Raw genomic sequence first — 16,897 nt, 5'->3', positions numbered from 1 at the left:
ACTTGATGGCTTAATGCTTTCAGTACCCTGAGCATTTCAAGTAGATGTAAAAGTCTGTTTTTTCTTTCATCTCTTCATCTTTGGGTGATGTTCTACTCTTTGTTCTTTTGGAGCCCAAAGTTGTTTTCAGTTTGTGTTTATTTGTAGAATCTCGTTACTATTGAATGTGGATTTCTTCTGAAGCTGTTGTACGCCTTAGCTGAACTTAACATTGATTTTTGAGTCTTTCCAGTGTATTAATCGTTCTATTTTGTCGTGTTTGAATTATAAATGGAAAATAGAGCAACTAGAAATAATTTTAGTAATAGCAAATGAAATGAACTCTAGTTTTTGAAGGAGTATTATAATAGTTCTTTGCAAAAATACCAATTAATGCTGAATTTCTAGAGTATGCCATGGTAGAACCTCCTTAATTCTGACATTTCTTAAGCTGTGACTGCTTACCCTGTTGTGCATGTAATACGTAATTTAAAGGTTGCCATTAAGACTGGTATGACTAATGTAATATTCTGACTGCAGAATCCAAGCAGCTTGAACTATTTAGGTTGTACCATTTTTGTTTTGTTTGGACAGTAGATTCCCGTGTGGCTATCATTTCTAGTGTGCATTTTTAATGATCTAATTATACTAGGTTATTCATAAAGTACTTACCTTGCGATCAGGAAACTACTGTTTGCAGTCTTTATTCTTTGTTGAAATTGGAAAGAAGTACTTCCTATGACAGATAGCTTAACCCAGGCTACAGCCATCCCTGACTGCTATAAGGTGAAGTAAGTGTTGGTTGCCACTGAAAGAGGTGAACGTGTTAGCACCACAGATTTTCATCCATTGAGCCAGATCAGGAAATGAACTGGCTGAATCAGACCTTGCCTAAAAAAAGGGAAAAAAATTCAGTTATTATGTGTTCAGCAGATTACTCCCTCACATTTGCTTCAAAGTTAACTGTGGAGTCCTTGGTCAAAAACAGCTTTTATGTTGAAATTGACTCAGCTTAATGCTTTTGGCTAAATTTTTTAACAGTTCTATTTATTACCCAAAGTAACACCCTAGATTAACAATTCAATTGTTAGAAAATTAAAAACAATTTATTTTGAAGCCTTCTTTTCTTGCTGTGTGTGACATTTTGTCCAATTCCATGTAGAAAACTTTCACTGTACGGATTCATTACCTCTATTGGGGGAAGGTTTCATGCTGTCTAAGGGTGCAGTTTCGGTAGGTGACAGGAAAGATCAAGCTGCTGCCTTGACAGTTAATTTTTATTGCTTTTCTCCCTTGTGCATTAAGCAGTCAAGGCACCACAGCCTGCCAGTTGCTGTTTAATATTAGATATGCCCATAAAAATTTTAATTATCACCTTCGAATGAAGTTTAATCTACAGTTGTCAGAAAATATGAAACACATGGTACTCAAACGTAAATTATTTCCCCCTCAACAATGTTGCCTTTCAAATAAGGAGAAGCGAATTCTGTGCCTTCAGTCAAGGGCAGTAAATATTCTTTCCCTCTTAAAACAAACAAAGAAAAGGTGTGGTGAAACAACACAAGGGTGGTGAGGTTGATGGTTTCTCCTGTGACAACTACAGTCTGTGCACTAAATCACATACTCAGGTGTGAAGAAGGTATGCAACAAAAATGCAATAGCTGAAATAAGTATGTTATGCAGTGTCTTGATAGAGAAACTCATGTAATTTGCTTGTGTTTAAGTGAATTATGGAGAGTGTGTGCTTTTTTTTTAATGAACTACAGTTTTTTCAGTTGTAGTAGATCTGCTGTTTATGTAATTTGTTTTCTGAAGTGATGGTGAACACTGCTGAATGAATCTCTTAAAGGACTCATTGCGATGTAATTCTTGCATCTCTGCCTGTTGCACAACTGCTATTATTGCTTCTTACTAAAATTTAAAAAAAGGAATAAAATTACTGGTTCCTCTGGAGAGGTGCTTCTGTGGGAAAGCAGAGCAACCTCCATTGATCCTGCCTTCATTCCTTCTCACTGTGACGATAAAACAGAGGCCAGTAAGGGCCTGAGCTGCTTTTACTATTGTAGTGCATTGTAATTCCTTTCTTTGAAACCTTCAAGGCAGAAATCTTTCTTTTTCCTCTTAACTTTGCCTGTCTTTTCTTTTTTCACTGAAGAGCTGGTTTTACCCCCACACAAACTCTATTTGTTTCAGATTTGGCTTTAAACTCTCTGGGTTTAGGAATTGCCTAGCCTGCATTGTAACTGCCATGGTAATTTGCGGCAATAGGCAGAACGTGTTCGTCTTGGGAGGAGGCAGTGTTTTCACCTCGGATGTGAAATAAATAGGGTGTCAGAAGCTAAAAAAAAGCTAGTTATTTCTGGTCATTTGTCATGTCCAAAGAATGTCAAGAATGAAGAAAGTAATTTCCAGCTAGCATCGGTCTACACAGGTAGGCTACCTTGAGGTCAGGCAGTGAGGTGAAAGTGAGAGAGAGAAGATGCTACTGAGATGAGTGGTGTGTGTTGATTGTAAACAACACTGGTTTTGCTGATCAGCTTTCTAAGAACAGCAGGTTGCTGTCACTGGAGCACTGTTGTTTGGACTTAATATTCACGTCTTTATCATCTAGTGCAGCTTGTCAGAGGCAGGTGGAAGTGGGAGACACTGCTAAGCCTGTGCTGTCATCTCTCCTCTCTCATTTTGTTTGCCCACCCTTGCACTGCAAAATTATCTCAGTTAATTTTTAGACTTCTTAGTGGCTCCAGGAAAAAAAAAAAAAAAAAATGCACTGTAAATCCAGGTGTTCTCAGAACACAGTAAAGCATTAAGACAAGTGGTGCATTGTACTGCTCAGTAGATTTCAGCAAAGGTTCTGGCTGTTCAGTCCGAAATTCATTTGTTTTTTAACCAAATAAAATACATTACAACACTGTCAGTCATGTTTTGGGTGATATGATAACAAAACCACAAGCACTCGGGTTTTCGGATGGATGCCAACTACAGATGTACTGATGGCAGGTTGGCAGGAAGCCATTATTCAAGGAACATTGGTCTGTCTTAGCTCGTTCTATGCAGATATCATTTCTAGATTTCAGAATTGTTGGTGGGTCTGTCTCCCCAAAAACGCAACAGCCATGCTCAGCAGGAGCAAGTTGGGCCTGTGCCTTGCTCACCTGATTTGAAGCCATTCAGCTCTGTGGTTGTATCACTAGAGTGTGATGATGCTGGATGCCTTTCCTCATCTCTTGAGCTCAGTGGCTAGACCTTGGTTTCCTTCTCTGGGGCTGTATTCCTTCCATGCAGATTTTCTATGGTAGATGTTTTGTAAGATGGAAAATCACAAGCCTGTAAGTTTTCTTTCAGTGAGACTGAAATTCAAGGCCGTTGCTGGACAGTTTTTCTGTAGTAAAGTACTGAGATGGATTTGCTTTCTACTGATATCCACATTTCAGAATTTATTTATGAGATCAAGAACTGAAATGAAGCTACAGACTCTTGATAACTCTGCCCTGCAAAAGCCAGTTGTAGTTGGATGAGTAGTACAGATGCTCTGCTGTGGTGCCCCTGGCTGAGCCTCCTACCAGTGCCAAGCAGAAGCCCACCTTATAGGCAAATGTGGGGAGAACCACAGACAAAGGCAGCCTTCTGCACCCCGTGTCCCTGAGCAGGCAGAGTGCAAAGCATCTTTCAGTGGAGATGATTTTGGTATGGTCAGCTCAAATTCCTTAGAGCCTCTTCAGGCCTTAATTCTGGAATATCTTTTTACACCCTACAGCTCAAACGAGCTGGGTCTTTTTGGTCTGTATCCATTAGCTGTTATTTAATTTTGTGGTAGTGGTGCTCTTGTCCTGTTAAGTTTAAAGGATTTTTGAAGTATTTTATTAAATGTAGCACTCAAGATGTTCTTTGTCTCAGCTGGTTTTTGGCATTTCTCTCTCAAAATTTTCATCTGCTTATTCTTTTGAGCAGATTTCAAGTGCAGAGCCTGCATCCATTAAGTGAATTATGTACTTCCATAATTCATTCTTAGTTGACCTCAGTGTCTCACCTAAGACACTGTGCTTGCTTACCTGTGTTTTTCCAGTAATGGAAAGGAAATGGGAGATACTAAATGTATGTCTGCTTTATTATTGCCAAGTGTAAATACTACTTAGTTTCCCCTTATTTACTGATGAAGCTTCTCATTTTAGTGGCTAATAATGCAATGCTTTAATAACATCTCCTCAAAGAGGTATAAAACAGTATGGAGAGTGTGCCTGGTTGGTGTACCACTTCTCTGAATTTTAAGATCTTGATCCATGCAACCATAGGCAGTGTTTCCTGTTTGCATCTGGCCCGGGCTAGTGGTATTGTGCAAGTCAGTAACACAGGGATAACCCACTCACTCCCTCTTGTCAGATGTTACTTTAAACTCATGTTGCTGACTTAATACTTGTTGTATTGAATTAAAGTAATATGACTCCTCATCCCCAGAAGTTAACAAAATGTTTAATGCTAGTTCATTTTGTGCTAAAGGTTTGTGAGTATTTAACTTGTTGCTAAACATTTTTTCTGTATTGGAGGGTGAAAATACACTACCTTCCAGGAATAGTAGTAGAGATACATATGTATATTGGAAAAATTGTCCTGGTAAGCTTTTAGGGAGGATACCTCGTTGGAAAGATGTGGAACATTAGCTTGACTTTGTATTGTGTGTAAACCTAATTTTTGTATGTAAGTAGGGCCATTGTGCTTTTAAACTAAGTATTTGTACATATCAGTGGTCATTTGTGTCTTTGGCCATCTGTGTTCTTAATTACCTGCATGATGGATAGCAGAGAAAATTAGACCTAATATTTTGATTGGTAGCTTTCTGATGTGGTTTTGCAATTCTTGTTTAGGGTTCTTGTGGGGATTGGATTTAAATTCTTGTACCCAACAGTATTTGTTGTAGATTTGTATGCAACTACCTAACTTGCTAGGCTGACTCCCAGGGATAGCTGCAAAAAGTGAAAAGAAGCTGGCGAAGCTCCCAGTGATGAAGCACAATTGAGGTTTAGTTTAATTCCATAGTGATTAATACAATGTTTAGAGGAAAACAATGAACTAAAGAATCTGCAATAATTCTATAGTTGATGTAAGAAAATATCTCTAACACTTTTTAATAATATCTATTATGCAGTTTCTCAGGGAATAAATACTTCATTTGATAAAATAGTTGTATATTAACTAATGCTTCATAACCAAGAGTATGGTTCTGCAGCAGTGACTAATATAGACAGAATAGGCTGATTATCTTCTTTCATCTTTTTTGATGTTTATTTTTTAATTATTTTTCATTTTCAGGTGGCAGTGTGCTGCATTTGTTTCTTTGTCATTCTTCCACTGAACCTTGTGGGTACAATTCTTGGCCGCAATCTGTCAGGACAGCCCAATTTTCCATGTCGTGTCAATGCAGTGCCTCGTCCAATACCAGAAAAAAAATGGTAAAAAAAACCCATACATGTTAACTAAATGCATTTGCTTCAGTACGTTTAAAGTGACTTATCAGGCATGATCACTATAACTTTCTAAAGTAACTTTTCTGATTAGAGTTATGTATGGAAGAGTACCTTTACTAAAATTTTATGGCTTCTTTCTTTTGAATGCAACCACCAAGCACAGTTAATGGGTAATAGATAAAGCAGATTTTACAGTCCTGGATCACTGGTTTATGTTTGGCCTGAAATGCTCTCCCGTCTCTTACGTAAAAAGGATGGTTCCAGCCTATTTCTGATATGGGTGTCTTGAAACTAAACCTGTTTTCCTTAGTTAATGCCTCTTGCAGGTTTAGGATGCAGTGTGCCTTGGAGGCAGAACTGTTCTGTTTAATGGTCTCCACTTTCAAGTTGAGACATCTGCAGGGTAAAGGTGGGGAAAAGCTTGTAGTGCTTTTCTGTATTTTTGTTGATGGTACAGAGCCTAAAATATTCCAAAGTAAATTGCTTGAATTACAAATAAGCCTTAATTATTTTTGCAAGATTTGTAAAGGAGTGCCTGGTCTCAAAGAGTAGACTTATGGGGATTTCTTTGCAAAGCTTGAGTGCAGCCACTTTTTCCTATTAATTTAACGTAGAGATTGAGGCAGCAAGCTATGGAAATGAAAACATTCTCAGAGGATTTTCTTAATAGATTTTTCTTGCTTTTCCTGTTCAGAGGAACACAGTGTGAAGGGGGCACTGAAACGTGTACACTTACAATATCCAGCAAGTGCAGCATTCTTAATCTCTTGTTAGTGGTGGATTGAGCAGCTCAAATGCTAGGATTTGATTTATACTGTGGCCTGTATCTTGGGAATCTGATAGATTTTGCAGGATAGGATGACACGACCAAAAAAAAAAAAAGGTGCTTTCCATAAAGATAATGTAATTGCATGGTGTCAGTTTAGACAGCTCTCCCTATAAATAATAAAAGAAGCTCTAAATTAAATTAAATCACTGGTTGCCAACTATGTTTGGAATCACTGCAAGTACTAGACAGATCACTTTAGTAGGTGGGTAAGTATTAATTTTTGGCCATATGCTGGTGACTATATGGCATTAAAATGAACACTGGTTCTTAGTCATACAAGGATGACCCCGTGGAATTTTCATTCTGGTGTTTGCAGTATCTGTTGTCAACAACAACACTGAGTTTTAATTACTTCATTCAAGGCTGGTGAATGTTCTGGGGTTTGATTGCTTAGGCCCTTCCTGTCAAGAGAAATTCTTTCTGTAGCTGTTAAGGCTGCTTAGATGCATGCCTCTATGCTTGTAGATAGGTGTGAGTCTTACATTTGCTTCATGTTTCCCCAAGAATGACTCCTCATTCTACCCATATGCAACATCCCTGGGGGTGCCTTCTTTCTAATATACTGGTATGAGGCATAATTCTTGTTAGCATGCCTTTATATAATTTTCTGGGCTTTATAAAGTACCTAGTTATATGTTACATTATATTTTTAGAAATATTATTATTGTCCCTAAACTGGTCTTAATATCTTTCAGGTTCATGGAACCAGCTGTTATTGTTTGCCTTGGTGGAATCCTCCCTTTTGGGTCAATTTTTATTGAAATGTGAGTTTGACAGCTATTTGCCCATTTGATTAAAAACAGTAAGTTAAGTCGAATTGCAATATTATCTGCATATTTTGTTTACTCTCTGCAGGTATTTCATTTTTACTTCATTCTGGGCTTACAAGATCTACTATGTTTATGGCTTTATGATGTTGGTTCTGGTTATCCTCTGCATTGTGACAGTTTGTGTGACTATCGTTTGTACATATTTCCTGCTAAACGCGGAGGATTACAGGTGGTAAGTATTGTGGTGTTTGCATAGATGACCAGGCTGAGAGTTTTATAGAATCAAGAGTCTTGACAGGTCTTTTCAAAGTATCCCATGTCCAGATTTTGTCTGTGGGGAGTAAAAGTGAGTTCTTGGATCCTTTCTACAGAGGAACTTTCTTGGTGAGCATGCATCTGGGCACGTATGTGTATATGCATTAAAAAATACATTGAGGTACAAATGAAAAGAAGGATCATTTGATATCAGCAGTTGATCTTGGTCTCGCAATAGCAACTTTTGTCATGTGTAGCAAATGTAGATTTTGATAAATAAGTCTGTAGAACCAGGATGCTTTATTTTTAGTGCACTGTGCATCTTCTTGGGAAGCATTTTCAGTAGAAGTGTGATAAGTGTGTGTGTGTGTGTTTTCTTTCAGGCAGTGGACAAGCTTTCTTTCTGCCGCATCAACTGCGATATATGTTTACATGTACTCCTTTTACTACTACTTTTTCAAGACAAAGTAAGTGACAGTTTTCTTGAATATCAGATTGCCAAAGAAGTTTTTTGCAATAGACGGGGAAAAATACCTACCATAAATTTGTATTTTTTCTTTTTCAGGATGTATGGCTTGTTTCAAACATCATTTTACTTTGGTTATATGGCAGTATTTAGCACAGCTTTGGGAATAATGTGTGGTAAGTTTCAAATATATTGAAATTTTTCAGTCAGAATTTTTCAGATTGTTATGTTCTCTCACTTTAGCTCTGTATTTTTGGTGCAGGAATACGTACGACTTTTGAAGAAGAGTATTTATGTATTGTGGAGCGAATTTCAGCTCCTCTACAAAGCTGAAAGACTCAGTATTAGGCAAGAATACAAACAAAAGGGAATAGGTTGTTTTTAGAGCAGACTGACTTCTTCCAAGCAAATTCCATGTTTGATTGAGTCCATGTTAATATTTTGCCTTGGAGCTCTTAGTGTTGCCCTTTGCCAAGCAGCTAGGTATTGGTGTTGCAGTACTGATGAGAACCTTCCGTATCCTGTGACGTGTTTAAGTGTGGGTGACAGTTCAGAAAGGACTGGGACATCAGGGCAGCATTTATAAAATAAGTATTGGCAAATTCAGAGATGAAGGAGAATGCAGAGTGCTCCCATGTTCGGCAGGATGTCACTGCTTTTTAAGATACCTGTTTTAACAGGTGTTTAGTGAAAAATAGAACTTGTCATGGAAGTCATCCAATGAAGCCATGTGTGTTTATTTGTTAGTTTTATTTTTATCCTTTTTTTTTTTTTTTTTCCCCAGAAAGAAAGTGCTTCTTAGTTCTTTTATGCATTATGTATGATCCTTATTTAATACTTTCCTTCACAGCAATGAGTAGACCTCTAGACTCTAGTGGAAGGCTTTCTCTGAGTTAGATATTTGGGACCCATGGTGTCTTACTGGAGTTGAGTTTTACTTTCTGTAAAGTATACATTTCCTGATATCTCAAGAGGATAATTTCACAATGCTTTTTAAAAAGAGGAGAATCATCTCTTAACCTCTTTCCTCTCATGAAATCTAATCTTGCCTCATTGGGTTCTTGGCACATTACAAGACTTCCCTGCTGTTCTGGTAGTCTCACAACCATTTTTTTTTCTTTAATAGGCTTAATACTTTTCAGCTCTAATCTTTTCTTATAAAGTGCTCAGGCTGGTATTGATTAAAATGTCTGTGATGCAGAAGCTGAGCTTGCCCACCAGTTCCTGTAATTAAAATGTTTTTTAAAACATGGAAGAGTCAGTTTGTCAGATGTTTTCCTGTCATGGTAATACTGTACTTGGTGAAATATTAGGACAAAATCTAAATTTTTTCAGAATCAGAAAATACTTCTGTTACATTTAATTTCCATACCTCTATTGAGATTTTTTTTTTGTCTTTTTCAACTGTGCTGTAAGAGAATCTGTGAGATTCCTTTTTACTGAGAACTCATATTTTCAGCATGGGGGGAGGGGAAGTCCCCTGTCAAAAAGCATTTGTCCAGGAAGCTAGCACAGTTCTCTATGTAGTGTACAACTCTTGTGTGATGTTTGTAGAGCTGTGATTTGGATGCTTGTGCAAATGGCCATGTTCAGTGTCACAGTTGGCTATAAGATGAACTAGTTCAAACCTAGGCAGCCACAGTGTTAAGTGTGTAGGCCAGTATCATCCAACTCTTTTTTTAAGTGCTGCTGCTGATGCTTAGTTGTGGGATACTTTGATCCAATAAGTCTTCTGTCCTCTGCAGAACATCTGCAAGTTCTGGAGCTGGACTGTAGGGAGCCCATGAGAACTTCCAAATCTGTGGAGCTTCTTGTGCTTCCCTCTTACTGCCAGAGAATAAAACTGATTCCCCAACTCAGTGTATGGCCGTCTTTGTTTCAGCTGGGTTGGAATTGTTTTTTCCAGAGTGTCTGTATGATGCTATGTTTTGCTTCTAGGAGAAAAGGGATGTTGACAGCACATCAATGTTTATAGTTGCTGCTAAGCAGTGTTGTACCGAGCTGATGACATTGCAGCTAAGGGCCCAAGGAGCTGGGAGGGAACAAAATTAAGATAGCTGACTTAGAGTAGCTGAAGGGATATTCCATACCATACAACATCATGTGGGAGTTTTGAACGGAGCTGGGAGTTCTCCTCATGGGAGTCTTCTCATGGAGCTGTACTGAATAGCATCTTGCTTACTGTTTGTTTTCCCTGCTGTGGTGTTTGTTAGATTAAGGTTTTTATTTTGCTGTGGTGTGTAGCCTTGTCTTATAATAAAATAGGCAGCTGAGAAACTTATGTTTTGTGTGCAATCTGCAGTCATCTCTGAGCTTTGGGAACCACACTGTTGATATTTTAGTAACTCCATTCTTCGCTTTGCCTCTTTGAGGAACCAGGCTACAGAGAAGATGGGAGGGAGAATTGAGGGAGACTTTCCAGCAGTCCGTCAGCCTCCCTTTCTCTTTCATTTTTCTTTTTCTCTATCTTAGTAAATAGTTTGATCTAAAAAAAAATAAAAATAAAAAAAAGGCAGTATAGAAAAGCCTTTTGCAGTGCTACACTTTGGCATCCACAAAAATACTGTAAGTGTAATTGTATGACTTTCTAAAAAACTTAGATGCTTAAAAAGGCTCAGACTGTAGTAAGTCTCAATTGACTTGAAGTAATAGATGGGAATTAATGTTTGATTGCTTTTCCTGGCTATTTGGATTCTTTTAAATTCTGTTTATTTAAAGCCTGCTGTTCTGCTGAAATATGCTTACAGTTTATTCCTGCCAGATCTATGTAGGCAAGTTGGGCACCTTATCAGGTGATAAGAAGGTAAATAAAGAAGGAAACTGTTTTGTTTTGTTTTTTCTTATTTAATTTACATAAACTAACTGTCCTGCATTATTCTCAGGAAGACATTCTTTAATTGTTTGTCTTAATTGTCTAGTGTTCCTTATCAACTCCCCTGACTTTTATTCACTGCCAGTGAAGTGGCTTTTAGATTGAACCCTTGAACTTAGGCGTGGTCATTAGTGGGACTTCACTCATACAGCTGCTGTGGTTCACAGTGAGTTGTGACTTGCTTATGGAGTTGAGAGCTGTAGTCTCATGTGACTGCTGTTTGCTACTACTCCTCACTTCTATTGCATCCACATCTTCCCAAAGGAAGCAGAATGAGTTGTTCGTTCTCCCAAATACCTTGTGGTATCTGGCATCGCATCACTAGAGAGGCCCTCAAAGAACGAGTTCTGGAATGTGTCTGAGTTCAGGAACTGAACTGGGCATTGGATCTGCTGGCAGTGCCTGCTTTAACGGGCAAAATATGATGAATCTTAGAACAGGAGTTCAGTACCTTTATTTTGTCCATTTGCTGTCTGAGACAGATTAGTATCATTGACAGGCTTCAGAAGTCCACTTGTGCTTCTGTTTAACTCCAAGCTTATGTCATGCCTGCAAATCACTGCCTGGCCTCCCCTCTGCTGCATTCTCAGTGCATTTAATGCTTATGAGCAGCAGCCTGATCTTGTGTGTACTGTATTCATTTTAATGATACTCTACTTTGTCCAGGCTTGTAATACAAGTACTTCACTTGCTGACCAGGGAGTGACTGCTGTATTTACCCTGCTTGAAATATCACGCAACAGCACAGGCTGCCTCAGCAGGCTCCTCATTATTCCAGTTGTTATAGAAATGATGCATCAGGTTTGCTTTATTCAGGTTTCTTGATTTTACATGAATGTTGGGCTTTTAGAATTTGAAAAACAGAGTTTCAAGCAAATTTAGTGGCTGGACTCATGAATTATCTGAGAAGTCCCCAAAATTTAAAGAACTGTCGTGGTTCTGAATGAATCTGTGGTCTGCCGATATTGTAAGGCATCTGTGTTTACTCAGTCTGGCAAACTTGGTTCTGAGTTTTACCAGTAGGTTGCTGAATCTCTTTCTGAGAGAAGGTCTGGGTCTCATCTGTATTTCTTCGTGTTTCTAAGTGTGCTTAGTCTTTCAGTATTTTGGGTATGGCACAAACTGTTGCCCTGTTGTTTTTTTTTTTTTAAAAAAAACAAACACAAACACAAACCCACCAAACAAAAAAGATTCAGTGACCTGTTCTTTTACTACTGCTGTGACAATGCGTAATCTGCTCATGACTCTTACTAATTTGAAAACCACAGGTTGCAATTTCCTTTAACTACTAACTGCTACTAGTTTAATCTCTTTGCACAGACCTCCTTGGAGTTTAAGACTCCTGGGATGGGGATCTATTATTATTTGTGCCTTGTGGGAAGAAAAAAGCCATCTGCCAATAAAACATTCATCCAGAAGGCATGCAACTTATAATAAAAACCTGCCCCCCCATCTACCTTCCCTGCAGAGTGGGTGATTGTATGTTTTTTACCCTCTGTTCAGAAAAAGGGACCCGGTTATTGGCAGCAGTAGGGGGGCTACTATATTTATCGAGGCCAAGTGAGCGTGGCCTCTTGGTAAGATGGCTTAATGGATTTAGTTTGCTAGGCTAGGGGAGTTCTTGCCAGATGATTGCTGGGAGCGTGGATAATTGGGGAGAATGTTTGAGAACAACTATTGCAGATAAATAATTTTGTGTGCAGGGAGTGATTTTAAGCGACTGTTTATTCTGGTTTATTTTGATCAGCTCTCTAACGTTCAACGTTTTCTGTTTACTTTGCAGGAGCTATTGGTTACATGGGAACAAGTGCCTTTGTTCGAAAAATCTACACTAATGTGAAAATTGATTAAGGAAATAAGGAAATTGAACTATGGATCAGTTCCTGTTTTCAGGGGGATGAACTTGCACAACAAAAAGCGCGAGAAGAGATTTGGGTTTTAACACTGGGCACTGTATGGGTCTCCATTTTGTGGATGGCTTAAAGTAACATCTATTTCATTGATCCTAGGTTCTTAATGACTGCTTTCTCCAACTGTTCACAGCAAATGCTTGGATTATATGCAGTAGGCATTACTACAGTACGTGGCTAATCTTCCCAAAAAACAAACAAACAAAAAAGACCCCAGCGCATTTAAGATGAATAGACTAGCTCTCTTCAGTGAAGAGGACAAACGGTTTATTTAAAGCATTTGTTCCATTCAATTAAAGGGGGAAGCTTGGCTGCTAAAACTACTTGATCAGTAGTCTTCCTGGTACTTAACATTTCTAACTTATGGAAAAATGCTGTTCCAGAAAGATTACTTTTCTGATTTTTACTGCCATTGCCAGGATAGGAGGTATGTTTTATATTTTGAATCCAGGTGCTTTTTGGTTTATTTGCGTTATCGACTCTACCCTACATTCGTTTAAAAATAATTTAAAAATATATAAAAAAAACCCACATGCATGTAATATATCAGCTCTCATTCTAGTTGGACCAACTTCCCTTTATTTATCTTTAAGGTAATATCCAGCTATATCTTAAATCCATCCAAAGAAAATAGAGTTTGAAGACAGATGTGTTCTCTGCAATGCAATTTACTGTACAGTTAGAAAGCAAAATGTTAAATGAAGAGGATTGTTTGTTTTTTAATAAACACTCTGAGGTCTAGATTAAAACAAAACCAACATTTTAACTGAATGTCTAAAGTGATTCTCCTTTTTTTTTTCTTTTTTTTTTTTCCCAAGTTATTCTTGCTTTTTTGGGGGGGTTTGAATGAAGATTTTCCTTTAGACATTATACAAGGGGTAATAAGTGTATATAACATTAAATAATGTAACTTAGGTGTAGATCCCAAATGTATTTGGATGTACAGATTTACTACAGAGTACTTTTCTGATGATTCGGTGTAAAAATGTGTGAATTTGGGTGGCTTTTTACATCTTGCCTGCCATTGCATGAAAAGTTGGGTTTTCTTCACAATGTGTGTATGTCATGCTTTTCTGTTCTTTCCTTTCTCAAGCTCTTACAGGAATTAAATTTGTAATTTAGAACATTTTAATTTTTGTTAATCCTATCTGGACACTCGTGTAACATCAAAAGCACAGTTGCTTTACAGTGTTCAGAAAACTAAAATAAACTTTTCAGACAAAAATGTTCTGATTGTGAAAATAGATGAGTTTACAGCTGAAAATGTTTGAAAAGGCAGTGAATGCCTGTTTCTGTATACGACATCAGTATGTTTTTCAAGTATCAAAACTCCACGCATCGAATTCAGGATTTCCTTAGAACTGTGTTGTACGACGCAGCTCCATTGTGGCTGATGAGCATCTTAGAATTCTTTTTGACTGAACTGTTTGTGGAGAAATCTGTTCTGTGATGGAGCTGGTATACTGAGAAAAAATGGGGTAAGCACAGACTAAAATGAATGGGCAAATAAAGGTTGCGTCTTTCTAAGATGACTGTTAATTATGCACTGTATTTAGCTAGAAAGGTCCTGAGTGTGTTTGTGACAGACTTAAGAAATGTTTAGCATGATGCCTTTTGGTTTTTGTTTTTCTGAGGGGGCAGGGGAGCATCTGCCACACAGGGATGTTTTTATCGGTGTGACTGTCTGAAGCAGAGCAGCTACCGTGGAGAATGTGACTTTAATTTAAAGAATGAGCCAAGTATTTGTATTGATCAGTACTTTATTGTCTCTACGTAAAAAGTGCAGATAATGCAGTAGCCACAATGTTTCTGTGGGGCTGGGCTGGGGAAACTGAACGTAAAGGTATTAATAAGAAGCAATGCATCTGGCTGTGTATAGCTTCTGTAACATATTTGAGCTCTCAGCTCAGACACCGTTGTCCAATTTTAACCAATCTGTCAGAAAATAATTAGGTTTTGCTTCAAGTGAGCGGGTGGTGTCTGCAGTAGAGCACTGGCATTTAACAGACAGTTGGTTTTTTTAAGGTGCTGGCTGATTTTGAGATGGACTCATAAACTGGGTCAACAATTAGTTTCCCTTGGTTCAAAAACATGGAGTCTTAAAGCAGAGAATGGGTTTTGTGCTAGTTCTTGCTAGCGTGAGAAGCCCTTTTTTCATCCATGTTCTAAATCTCAAGTGAGAAGCCATTATCTGTACACAATAAATACGTAAAGTACTCCTCTGAGATGCAAGGAATATTTTTGATAATGGTCTGTTTTTCTATTTAGAGCACTGCTATGTGATTAGTCTATCAGAAATGTCACCAAACCATTTGTGAATTTCATTTAATCACTTTTTAATGCCACAGAATGGTGGGCTGCCTACTTGCTTTCTCTATCCTTTGACATTATTAGCTTTCGCATATCTAGATAAGATTGTATAGCTTTTAAAGTGGCATTGAAAAGATACTTACTGCTCAGGCATTGCTTTTGTTTCTGCAAGCACGTTCCTTTGGAGAAGTACTGTGTTTAAATAATTGACATTTTTATACTTTCACCTTAGCATATGAATAAATTGGGGATTTGCTTTGTTTTCCCCTTTACTTTGGTTTCTGAAAGGGTGCAAAATAGTTCTGAACAGCCTGTCTCTGTGGTTGCTGTTTGGGAGTAAGGCCATTTATTTGTCCCACCCTCCAAAAAGAAAAAGAAAAAAGGAAGTGGCTCTGATGTGAACCATTCCGTTTAGTAGAATTTGGAAGCTCTCTGCTTAGATGATGTAGTCCTTCCTCTTTTATGGAAGAAATAAAGATCTTACAGCCAACATTCCTCTTTTCATGGTTGTTTCTCAGGAGTTTCTGGTTCTTGAAGCTTTTTGATGACTCCTCAGTTGGCTATCAGCACTTCTCCTCTTTGCACTGGGGCTGGAGAATTCAGCAAGCAGTAGTGCAGTGTTAAGTGTTACTTCTGGTACTTTCTTTATGAGAAGTGAACAAATACTAGATTGAAAATGGTGTGATGTTTGGTTACAGTCTCAGTTATGCTCTTTTTTGATGTCTAAATGTTTTGAAACAGTAGTATAACAGTTGTCCATTAATTCCCATTAATGTCCCCAGTTTTACATTCCAAAATGCATAAATGGTGCACAAATGATTTTCTGTATGATAATCTGGGTGAACTTCTCACAACTTTCAGCTGTTAGAAAAACAATACTGTTGAATATTACACTTTTGGTGCTATAAAACTGGATAAAATTGATAGCACACTTTAAGATATTTGTATAAAATGGCACCCGTTATCTTTTGTGATTTTTTTTTTTTTTTTTTTTTTTTTTTTTTTTTTAATTAATGCAGAGGAAAGACAAATGGGAGAGTAACATCTTGCTCTGGTTACAACAGTAACAACATACAGCTCAATCTGCCAACCTAAGGTATGTAGGCAGCTTCACTGAAAGCAGTAGACTTTCATAACTGTGACTGCATCAGCAGTTACTGCTGGAACGTGTCAGAAAAGGGTAAGATCAGGGGAGAAAAAAAAAGCAAGCTTCCTATCCAGTCTGGATCTAGAGTTACTGGAGAGGTCCCCTTCGATTAATTTTTAACTATGGCTTTGAGTTCATTTAAGAATCAGTTACAAGGTATAAACCTAAGGTATAGGTTGGACAGAGGGGTGGAGGGGGGCACTTTGACGTGGGAGAGAGAATAAAAAGCTGCAGAACCCCATGAATACTGAGTGGCGTTTTGTAGTTTTGATAAATTTAGGCAATTTTTTGATAGATTCACTTCAAAGGACGGAAGCCAAACTGGGAACAGGGTAATGATAAAATAAAAAATACTGTATTTGGTGGACAGGCCTCTAGAGAAAAAATTGTAGTTGTATCTTTTTCACCCCTGACCTATGTCCATTTCATTGTCATCAGTGCATTCATCGTGGTGCAGGGTTTTTCCAATACATGACATGGATTCTTCTGACATGTCATAGGCAGATGAATGGGGGAGGAGTGGAGGGGTGTTGCAAAGAGTTGTGGCTTGTGGCAAGGTTAATTTCCTAGTAACGCAACAGAGATCAGTCTGTCATATCTCTGCAGGTTCTGCTGTGCTGAGGCTTCATTCCGTACGGAAAGCAAACCTAGGGGAACTTTCTGAACATCCTTGACTGAAGCTTTCCTTCAGGAACTTGAGCTTGGAGCATTCTAGAGCATATCAAGCGTTCCAACCCATGTCTATCCCTAGCTGACTTTGCAAGCCCACAGGACTCCAGAAAATAAAGGCATTTTTAGAGTTGGAAGTCGATGTGCAATAAACAAAGCACCAAATTTTACATTACTTTTGTTGCTATGAAATGGCCTTGTAAATTCACTTCTGTAGTCTTGTGAGGC

The 16,897-nt window shown here is 38.1% G+C and overlaps 1 protein-coding gene across 1 annotated transcript in view; it reads left to right on the top strand.

Annotated features, from left to right (window-relative positions):
* TM9SF3 (transmembrane 9 superfamily member 3) overlaps positions 1-14,072 on the top strand; it is a 43,340-nt gene extending 29,268 nt beyond the window's left edge. The window contains exons 10-15 of the mRNA XM_048947154.1: positions 5,287-5,426; positions 6,966-7,034; positions 7,126-7,272; positions 7,679-7,762; positions 7,861-7,937; positions 12,417-14,072. Of these exons, the coding sequence (XP_048803111.1) occupies positions 5,287-5,426; positions 6,966-7,034; positions 7,126-7,272; positions 7,679-7,762; positions 7,861-7,937; positions 12,417-12,484 (585 nt within the window). The 3' untranslated portion in view covers positions 12,485-14,072. The remainder of the gene's footprint in view (positions 1-5,286; positions 5,427-6,965; positions 7,035-7,125; positions 7,273-7,678; positions 7,763-7,860; positions 7,938-12,416) is intronic.
* Positions 14,073-16,897: the final 2,825 nt, after the last annotated feature.

This window comes from Lagopus muta, chromosome 5, assembly GCF_023343835.1.
Source record: "Lagopus muta isolate bLagMut1 chromosome 5, bLagMut1 primary, whole genome shotgun sequence".
Classification (NCBI taxonomy): Eukaryota; Metazoa; Chordata; class Aves; order Galliformes; family Phasianidae; genus Lagopus; species Lagopus muta.
This window is presented reverse-complemented; position numbering and strand designations above follow the sequence as displayed.